The sequence below is a fragment of the Megalobrama amblycephala genome, linkage group LG22 (genome assembly GCF_018812025.1).
Source record: "Megalobrama amblycephala isolate DHTTF-2021 linkage group LG22, ASM1881202v1, whole genome shotgun sequence".
NCBI classification, from domain to species: domain Eukaryota; kingdom Metazoa; phylum Chordata; class Actinopteri; order Cypriniformes; family Xenocyprididae; genus Megalobrama; species Megalobrama amblycephala.
In genome coordinates this window covers 19,932,858-19,943,429 of record NC_063065.1, presented here as the reverse complement: position 1 = coordinate 19,943,429, position 10,572 = coordinate 19,932,858, and the positions used below count along the sequence as shown (strand labels likewise).

At 37.7% G+C, this 10,572-nt stretch overlaps 1 protein-coding gene across 1 annotated transcript; it reads right to left on the bottom strand.

The window, feature by feature from the left end:
- Nucleotides 1-1,715: 1,715 nt before the first annotated feature.
- On the bottom strand, nucleotides 1,716-10,285 carry LOC125258166 (E3 ubiquitin-protein ligase TRIM39-like). Its single transcript, XM_048175045.1, has 8 exons — nucleotides 10,152-10,285; nucleotides 9,302-9,429; nucleotides 8,611-9,146; nucleotides 8,280-8,369; nucleotides 4,910-5,143; nucleotides 4,681-4,813; nucleotides 4,089-4,127; nucleotides 1,716-2,392 (listed from the first exon to the last, which is right to left on the bottom strand). The coding sequence occupies exons 2-8, from the start codon at nucleotides 9,387-9,389 to the stop codon at nucleotides 1,845-1,847; spliced, it is 1,668 nt and encodes a 555-aa protein (XP_048031002.1). The 5' UTR covers nucleotides 9,390-9,429; nucleotides 10,152-10,285; the 3' UTR covers nucleotides 1,716-1,844.
- Nucleotides 10,286-10,572: the final 287 nt, after the last annotated feature.

Genomic DNA, 10,572 nt, shown 5'->3' with positions numbered 1-10,572 from the left:
TCAGTGGACATTCACAAGTAAATATGCCATTAAAACAATACTTGCCTATTTTGATCGACTGTGAAAAATGTTGTAAGTTGACAATCGTTGGTTGTCAATATCATATCGCTGCTTAAAATTCGCAAACATTAATTTATTGCACATTTATTGGAAAGTCTGAATTTATCAGAAGTCCGAATGTGCGAATATAAAACCAACTTTACCGAAGTGCGCTTTAGTAGGGAAGACCGTGGAGTGTAAAACAGCATTAGTTGTTGTCATGCTAACTTCATACACACAAGCTAAAAAAATAAGTTGTGTTATGGCTGTTCGGTGTGGGGAATGACCGCATTTCTTTATATCTGAGTCCAAGCTCTAACTATGAGCCATACATTATTTGTGTACATTAATAACGTACAGAGCTGACTGAAATACTGCCAGCCAGCGAAGTGTTTCCGAGCTCACAAATGGTTTTGCGAGGGAACGCAAAAGTGTTTCAAAGGAAGGAAAAAAAATCCTCCCATCCCATTTTTTTTTCTACCACCACATCCCTTAAGAGCTCCGTAAAGGTTGAAACACTGTACTCTCAAGAACTGTTTTAATATATATTCAGCAATCAATTTATCTATCCAATCAGCATGTTTCTCGGCAGTTTTCAGCATCCCTCCACCACCCCATCTCCTCGCACTCGCCTGGTTTGTGCCAAAATACCGAACTTGCATACTACTTTACTCGCATACTACTTTACTCTATCTGATTATTTGTAAGTGTGAACTCATGAAACACACTTAAGAGTGCATGGTTTTTGCATACAAATCAAACCAAAGACAAATACTCAAAAACAGCCTGCCGGATCTGGTCTGACACTGTTGATATCTGGGGTTAGGTCTGAAGTACATGCAGCACAAGAATTATTCCATTTAATTTTTTCCCCATCCTAAGTTATATGACAGTTTGGTATGTGTAGTCTTTCTGCTTTCAGGTATAATTTCTGTAAAAATATTGATTAAGTAAACATGATTTATTTATTAAAGTGTTTACATGGTCAGGGGCCATTGGTACTTGGACCTCAATGGGGTCCATATGTGACCCTGGACCACAAAACCAGTCATAAGTCGCACGGGTATATTTGTAGCAATAGCCAACAATACATTGTATGGGTCAAAATTAGCGATTTTTCTTTTATGCCAAAAATTATTAGGATATTAAGTAAAGATCATGTTCCATGAAAATATTTTGTAAATTTCCTACTGTAAATATATCAAAAATGTATTTTTGTGAGTGGATATGCATGGCTAAGGACTTCATTTGGCCATTTTAAAGGCGATTTTCTCAATATTTTGATTTTTTTGTACCCTCAGATTCCAGATTTTCAAATAGTTGTATATCGGTCAAATAAAAATTTGACCCTTATTACTGGTTTTGTAGCCCAGGGTCACATATACTGTAGGCAAATATATGAACATATACTGTATGTGCATGATCTAAACAAGATACAGCATGAACTGCCACTATTTTGTGATTACATATATCATTTAATATTCTAGAAAAGGATCAAATGTCTAATGAATGTCCAATAGGAAACCGTTGGTTTATATTGTTGTATGTTATGTTGAGATCGTGAGAAAATCAAAATCACAGGAAAACAAGAAAGAAAGAAATAATGCATGCATGGTTTCTAAGGGTAGAGCACAATACAACAGCTTAAACAATGAATCAATTAAAAATACAAGAAATGTCAGAAAATAATGTTTATTCAGATTCACTTAGATGTAAACTCGTTCTCTTCCTTTGACTAGCAGCTCATATTTAATGTTTCTAAACATAAAGAACTGTTTTAAGTATTTGATATTAATGGTGTAAATTCATTTATTGTAATTGACAGGTGTGATGATCAGTGGACTTGAGTTTTTACCTCCATTGTTTTGATGTGGGCTAAAATACGGATAGAGTTTGTCAATGAAAGACTGAGCAGTGAAGGAGTAGATAAGAGAGCTGGACTCCACATCACTAAAGGAGACCGAACCATTCTTATAATCCACAAACACCCCGACCCGCTGCGGCTTCACTCTCAGACGCAGACGGACAGGAGGATCAGCACTGGCAATATATTCATTCCCATTCCTCAGAATCACAGTCCAGAATCCATTACTGACACACACTGGGATCGCTGCCTTCCTGTTAATGGATTCTCTGGCCACTCCTAATTCCCAGTCTGTCTTTCCCTTCACCTGCACCTCAAAATAAAATCTCCCTGAGGAGAATCCCTCCTTTCCCAGGACATTTACATATGGATCAAATCTCTTTGGGTGGTCTGGGAGTTTCTGTCTAATGTCTCCATGTCTCACTTGTTTTCCATCATCAGACAGGATGAGGCTTGGATTAGCTGTATCAGGATCCAGAGTCACATCCACTGAGAAAACAGAGAATGTGAAACACAAATTCACAATATAATCCAGTTTTTAATCAGATGCAGTGCAGTAATGAAGCCTAATTGAATGTAAAATACACAGCGTTCCAAATTATTATGCAAGTGACATATCAGTAAGATTTCAGTAGAATAAACATTCAGATTTTAGTTTTTCTAAGAAAATGTTTGTTTGTTTGTTTGTTTATTTATCCATGTCTTTTTAGATAACTGGTATCAATCTCAGACAAAATAATTCGCCAGGTCTATGAAAACCCTACTTAGAGGTTGTTCCACATTATTAAGCAAGTCACAGTTCTCAAGAAATATGGTGAGGAAGAAAGATCTTTCTAAACCTGAAAAGCATGAAATGGTGCAATGTTGTGCAAAAGGCATGAAAACAACTAATATTGTGTTAAAACTGAATGGAGATTATCAAATTATCATAAGATTTGTGAGTGATTTAGAGAACAGCAGAACTCGGTCAGATAAAGGCTTATTAATGAAAGTTCCTGTCAAAAAAATCAATTGTATTAAAAGGGCAGCTATAAAAAAAAAAAAGCCAGTGTTGAGCAGCAAACAGGTATTTGAAGCTTCTGGTGTCTCTGGAGTCTCAAGAAGCTCTCCATGCAGGCTGGCAGTTGTGCGTAAAGATGCATTTCAGCCACTCCAAACCAAAGCTCACAAAGAGAAACATTTACAGTGGGTTTAGAAATACATGAAGACTCATTTTTAAATAGTTTTATTCACTGACGAATGGCGTACTACAATGGATGGTCTAAACGGATGGATTTCTGTATTGGTGAATGGCCACCACGTTCCAACAAGATGTCAGCAGGGAGCTGGCGGGTGATGATTTGGGCTGGAATATTTGGAAGTGAGATGGAAGGTCCCTTTAGGGTCTCTGAGGGTATTAAAATGACTTTTGCAAGATATGTGGAGTTCATAATTGGCCATTTTCTGTTATGGTATAAAAAGGAGGATAGTGCCTTCTGAAATACAATGCAATATGCACTATTCCATGCTGCAAAAAAAAAAAAAAAACCACCACAGCAATAAAACTGTTTAAAAATGTATTTCTACACCCACTGTAAATGTTTCTCTTTGTGAGCTTTGGTTTGGAGTGGCTAAAATGCATCTTTACGCACAACTGCCAGCCTGCATGGAGAGCTTCTTGAGACTCCAGAGACACCAGCAGCTTCAAATACCTGTTTGCTGCTCAACACTGGCTTTTTTTATAGCTGCCCTTTTAATACAATTAATTTTTTTGACGAACTTTCATTAATAAGCCTTTATCTGAGTTCTGCTGTGGTCTGGATCACTCACAAATCTTAAGATAATTTGATAATCTTCATTCAGTTTTCACACAATATTAATTGTTTTCATGCCTTTTGCACAACATTGCACCATTTCATGCTTTTCATCTTCAGAAAGATCTTTCTTCCTCCTCATATTGCATGAGAACTGTGACTTGCTTAATAATGTGGAACAACCTCTAAGTAGGGTTTCCAGAGACCTGGCAAATTATTTTGTCTGAGATTAATCCCAGTTATCTAAAAAGACATGGATAAATAAACAAACAAACAAACAGTTCTTTAGAAAAACTAAAATCTGAATGTTTATTCTACTGAAATCTTACTTATATGTCATTTGCATAATAATTTGGAACGCAGTGTAGTGTAGGTCAGACAGCACACTGTACCTGCATACTGCTGCATCCTCTTCAACACCAAAGAGACACCTGACAATAAAACATCATCTGATCTTTGAGATATGTTTATGTTAAATTATAGTCAAATTTTAAGGTAATATTGTTTAATAAGTTAGTACAACGAGAAAGAAAAAGATCTACAGGCCTGAAATTTCACAAACATATCAGTCTTCTCATGAACAACATTTCTTCTCCTTAAACCAATGATGTCTCTCAGTTTGACTATCTGCTTTTGTGGTTTTTCATAAAACATTTAAAATGTGTCTCTTGAGCTGCTACTGATTTGTACTGAACTGTTCACCCTTAGGAAATTATTCACAAAATACTGATGGAACAACTGAAAGGGCAAACAATCACAGAGTTATTAGATAAATGTTACTTCTTGCCATTTCTCTTCTATACATGTTTTACATGTTTTCTGAAATTTGAGATGGAAATGTGCTTTCTTCTAGAAGAACTGTGAGGTGATGATAATGAGCCACAAAGACCTGATCACATCTCTAATTTCAGACTAATTCTACATTATTGAAATTAAAAGATGATGAATTTATTTATCTGTGTGGTGAATTTGATATTGACATACCAGTTTGCATGAGCTTCTGTAAAAAATTCTTCAGTTGAGTCAGAGCTCTCGGAGTCTCCAGACTCACATAAGTCTTCATACTGATCTCAGGCCAGTTCCTGTTTTTTCTAGGGTTGCACTGAGATGAGTAAATCTACAGCAGGAGAGAGGAGAAATCCTTCAACATGAGGAGTGTTCTGGTGTCATATACTGCATTATCATTGACAAGGGTGATCAGATGTTGACTGACCTGTAGGAGGTGGAGGTGATCTTCAGTGTGTGAGAGCTGCTCCAGCTCAGTGTTTCTCATCTTTAGCTCAGTGATCTCTTGCTCCAGCTCTTTAATCAGCTCTTCCTCCTGTTTCTTTGCTGCTTTCTGCTGTTCCTCTATCATCTCCAGCAGTTCGGTCTGAAATCTCTCAATGGAGCGCTTGAGATCAGTGAAGAGCTCAACATGGGCTGCTTTCTCCTTCTCTGTGTTTCTCTGGGGGCCAGGGTAATCAACAAATTATTAGTTATTAAATGTAGATGGTCTATGTCCAAGCACTAATGGCTTCTGTAGATGAAATGGTAATACAATTGCCATGTCTCTTTTCAAATACAGCCCATTTCTTTATGGAAGTTTCCTTCAGCTTTCATTCCTATTGATTTAAATAGCTGGCTTTTAGGAATTGCTGTTAGACTGCATTAAAATTCCTTTAACAACTTTAGGGAAAATTTACAATGGCAGATAAACTTAAATTTATTTGTGTCAAAACTAGTAAAATATAAAGTTGCTTATTATAGGATCACCCTGTGGACTATCTGGTACACAGTCTCATTTTTAAACTATAAACAAACATGTTTTTTTTTTTTTTTTAAATGATCCAAATGATATTTAAAGCATATGTAAGCATTTGAACTTGATTGATGATAAAGCTATGGAGTTACAAGCATTAACAGTTTTCAGTTGTACCAACCCTATAGCTATAATTTGACACAATTTTTGTGTGTCCTCAAAACGTGCTGTTGTGTCATTTAAGTTTGGACATTGCATTCAAGTAAATTCGCAAAAATGGGTTTCACCTGACCATTTCGTTTGCTTATATTTTCACAATGCTTTAATGTATCAACATTATTTTGATAAGTTTTGTCATGGGGGTCTCCAGATGATATGGACCAAGTATCATGCAAATTGGACCAAGGTCTAAGAGAAGTTGGGATTTTGATGTGAAAAAAACTTGTGATTTTCAGAAAATTCAAAAAGGAGGAAGAATTTTTCAATAAAACAGTGCATGTAAATTTTGTATCACTTGCCTCAAGGATTTAGAGGGGGAAAAGACTTTTGACTGTAGTCTAGCCCAGTGTTTCTCAACTCCAGTCCTCGGGACCCACTGCTCTGCACATTTTGTATGTATCCCTTATTTAACACACCTGATTTAGATCATCAGCTCATTAGGAGAGTCTGCATGAACTGAATTGAGTGTGTCAGATAAGAGAGACATACAAAATGTGCAGAGCAGTGGGTCCCGAGGACTGGAGTTGAGAACCACTGGTCTAGCCCTTATGGTTGTAGAGTTCTGAACTAAAATGCATAAGTACTAATTATAGTGACAATTACAGGTGCTGGTCATATAATTAGAATATCATCAAAAAGTTGATTTCACTAATTCCATTCAAAAAGTGAAACTTGTATATTATATTCATTCATTACACACAGACCGATATATTTCAAATGTTTATTTCTTTTAATTTTGATGATTATAACTGACAACTAAGGAAAATCCCAAATTCAGTATCTCAGAAAATTAGAATATTACTTAAGACCAATACAAAGAAAGGATTTTTAGAAATCTTGGCCAACTGAAAAGTATGAACATGAAAAGTATGAGCATGTACAGCACTCAATACTTAGTTGGGGCTCCTTTTGCCTGAATTACTGCAGCAATGTGGCGTGGCATGGAGTCGATCAGTCTGTGGTACTGCTCAGGTGTTATGAGAGCCCAGGTTGCTCTGATAGTGGCCTTCAGCTCTTCTGCATTGTTGGGTCTGGCATATCACATCTTCCTCTTCACAATACCCCATAGAAAATCTATGGGTTAAGGTCAGGCAAGTTTGCTGGCCAATTAAGAACAGGGATACCATGGTCCTTAAACCAGGTACTGGTAGCTTTGGCACTGTGTGCAGGTGCCAAGTGCTGTTGGAAAATGAAATCTGGATCTCCATAAAGTTGGTCAGCAGCAGGAAGCGTGAAGTGCTCTAAAACTTCCTGGTATGCGACTGCGTTGACCTTGGACCTCAGAAAACACAGTGGACCAACACCAGCAGATGACATGGCACCCCAAACCATCACTGACTGTGGAAACTTTACACTGGACCTCAAGCAACGTGGATTGTGTGCCTCTCCTCTCTTCCTCCAGACTCTGGGACCCTGATTTCCAAAGGAAATGCAAAATTTACTTTCATCAGAGAACATAACTTTGGACCACTCAGCAGCAGTCCAGTCCTTTTTGTCTTTAGCCCAGGCGAGACGCTTCTGACGCTGTCTGTTGTTCAAGAGTGGCTTGACACAAGGAATGTGACAGCTGAAACCCATGTCTTGCATACATCTGTGCGTAGTGGTTCTTGAAGCACTGACTCCAGCTGCAGTCCACTCTTTGTGAATCTCCCCCACATTTTTGAATGGGTTTGGTTTCACAATCCTCTCCAGGGTGCGGTTATCCCTATTGCTTGTACACTTTTTTCTACTACATCTTTTCCTTCCCTTCGCCTCTCTATTATTGTGCTTGGACATAGAGCTCTGTTAACAGCCAGCCTCTTTTGCAATGACCTTTTGTGTCTTGGCTTCCTTGTGCAAGGTGTCAATGATCGTCTTTTGGACAACTGTCAAGTCAGCAGTCTTCCCCATGATTGTGTAACCTACAGAACTAGACTGAGAGACCATTTAAAGGCCTTTGCAGGTGTTTTGAGTTAATTAACTGATTAGAGTGTGGCACCAGGTGTCTTCAATATTGAACCTTTTCACAATATTCTAATTTTCTGAGATACTGAATTTGGGATTTTCCTTAGTTGTCAAAATTAAAAGAAATAAACATTTGAAATATATCAGTCTGTGTGTAATGATGCATATAATACAAGTTTCACTTTTTGAATGGAATTAGTGAAATAAATCAACTTTTTGATGATGTGAAGTTCCTAAACGTAATTTAGGGAGGAGCGAGCCCATCTAATCTTCCAATCAACAGCCAGAGTATATAAGCAGCTGCTTACCTCTCTTCAGTCTCAGCTGTTTCAGCATCCCTCCACCTCCCCAAACTCCACCTTCATTTCAGGTACCTTGCCCTATATAATCATATCCTATATTTATTCACTGGGGGGGTGTATCAGAGCTCGAGTTGAAGATGCTTCATCGAGCCCCTCCTCAGTGGACAGCAAGCCAAATTAGCTAACCTAATACCCTAAAGATTATATGGGCAAACGAACTCGTTAAATTCTAATTATATGACCAGCACCTGTAGCGTCCACTGAATGTGTGTGGATGTCCCTGACCCCTGGATCATCTGCTGCATGTTTTAAGTGTCCAGTAAGAAACCATCTAACAATAACCCAGAACACACTGGAAACCTCACATAACCACTTACTTTTCTGACTTCTGCTGAGTGTTTGATCTCTTCAATTTTCTTGACTCTGTCCTGGATCATCTGCTGCGTGTCTTGAACCATCAACTGAGTCTATAAACAGAGAACAGCACTGACACATTTATCATAACAGAGATTTCTATTTTCTATTCTTCAATGTAAATGGCCAATCACATTTGAAACAAGTAACAGCACTTTGTTGCACTGACACACGTGCTGCAGTTTTGTGGCCTGGTCTAGAAATAGCAGCCCCAAATCTTCAAACCTTCAACCTTCAATGATTTATCACTAAATGTATAGAAGTTTTAGTATTGTTAGTACGTATAGTACTCACTTCTTCTAAAGAAACAGTGTTGTGGTCCCTGTGGTCTCCGTCAGTACAGAACAGACACACGATTCTCTGATCATCTCTACAAAACAGCTCCAGAGGTCTCTCGTGTTTCTGACATATATAGTCCTCCAGATTACTCACGGGATCCATCACTTTGTGTTTCTTTAAACCTGCCACTCTCAAATGAGGGTCCAGGTGAGTTGCACAGTAAGAGCTCTGACAAACCAGACACGACTTCAGGGCTTTCAGCTTTCTTTCGTCACAAACGTCACACAAAACTTCAGGTTTTTCCTCACGCCTTTTCTTTTTATAGTGATCTACAAGCTCTCTGAGTGTGGTATTTATCTTGAGATCAGGTCTGTGCATGAATGTTTCTTTACAATATGGACAGGTGCAGGTCTGGCTGTTGTCCCAGCACTTATTCAGACAGGTCTTGCAGAAGTTGTGTCCACATGGAGTGCTGACTGGATCAGTGAATATGTCCAGACATATAGAGCACCGAAACTCCTTAGAAAGTGGAGCACTGGAGGATGATATCGCTGGAAAGAGAAATGATGAAGATAAATCTCATGCACTATAAGTGAAAAGTCAAAATGTTGTTGAGACAATTTCCTGAACTGACAGAGCTTGAATCCAGACAACAGGTTACTTTCAAGTTAAAATTTCATATAGATATGATTGGTTATTGACTCACATGGAGAAACATCTGTACTTCCACTCCTGGATTTTTGTTTTTTTCCTGGAGCTGAGGAAGATTCTGCCTTTGTTCTTCTTCTCTTCATGTTTTTTTTTTTTTTTTTTTTTTTTTTTTGAAACTGCAGTCTAACAAAGGAAAGGTACAGATAACAATTTCCATTAAAAATCAACAGATATTTTGTATGACAAAGTGTGATCTTGGTGAATTTGGTTTTAGTTACAATAAATTTTCAAATGGAGCATAGCAGGTTTGTGTTCAGTCTGTCTGCTTGTCATTTACTTCGTCTTTATTTAGTCTTCCTGTCATTGTGTCAGAAACGCCGTTCAAATCATCCTCCCCATTGTCAACACCAAATTGAAACGGCTCACGCAGAACAGCACGGACTGTACTACGGACATTTTAAATAGAGCAGTGTACATTTTTATATGTTTGTTTTGATAATAAACAGGCTGCGATGTCACGTTTGCAGTGGTTGAATATGCTGTGACGGTGAATGTGATTTCATCTTTCCCATCTGATTTTAGAGATAAGTTACGGGTAGGATTAGGTTTAGGGGTAGGAATAGGGTTAAGAATATTTTCAGACAGGAATGTTGTTCCAGGATCAACAAAATATGTTGATCCAGGAACATGTCTTACTTGGCAAAATCACAGTGACACCGGCGCGATCAAACAGCGGAAACATAAAATACTCTGTCATTTTTTGTCATAACTAGACCTACTTGAAAACGGTGACGTGTAAACGGCCCTTTAGTCTCATGTGACAAAATGATAGAAATGCCATACTTTGCTTTACAACATGTTTAGAAACCTGTTCAGCACAATCTCTCTTATATTCTATCTCTTACCTGTGAGTATCAGATGTGTTCACAAAACTATTAACGGCTCAATAAATACTGTTGTTTAAAGAGGTTGATCGTTTCAGGCATCCATATGGTTGTTGTTGAAGTTAGTTTCACTTTCTCTGTTACTGACCTGCAGTGATGTCAGAGCTCCTCCTGTATTTACACATTTACATTTGTCCCTCTGTTCAGTGTTTTGGGTTTATGTGTGTCTGTATTTGGGCCTGATGTTTCAATCAGGTCATGAAGAGACATCAGCAGACTTACAGAAGCTTTATTGTTTGACAAGATTTTTAAGAGTTATATTCTCTTATCTTTCTTTATTATCTTTTTTTTACCATTTCCAACTTTTTTCATCTTTATATATTTGTTTTTAATTTTTATTTCAACTTATAGTCATCTTGAAAGCACCAAAAGTAGGTCTACT

What these genes read in the sequence shown, in the direction of transcription:
- LOC125258166 (XM_048175045.1), bottom strand. Translation starts at nt 9,389, where the DNA reads ATGAAGAGAAGAAGAACAAAGGCAGAATCTTCCTCAGCTCCAGGAAAA. An exon ending in ACTCAGCAGAAGTCAGAAAA is followed by an intron (nt 5,144 to 8,279) that starts GTAAGTGGTTAT and finishes CCTGGCCCCCAG; the next exon opens with AGAAACACAGAGAAGGAGAA. An exon ending in GAGGATGCAGCAGTATGCAG is followed by an intron (nt 2,393 to 4,088) that starts GTACAGTGTGCT and finishes CTGTTTTCTCAG; the next exon opens with TGGATGTGACTCTGGATCCT.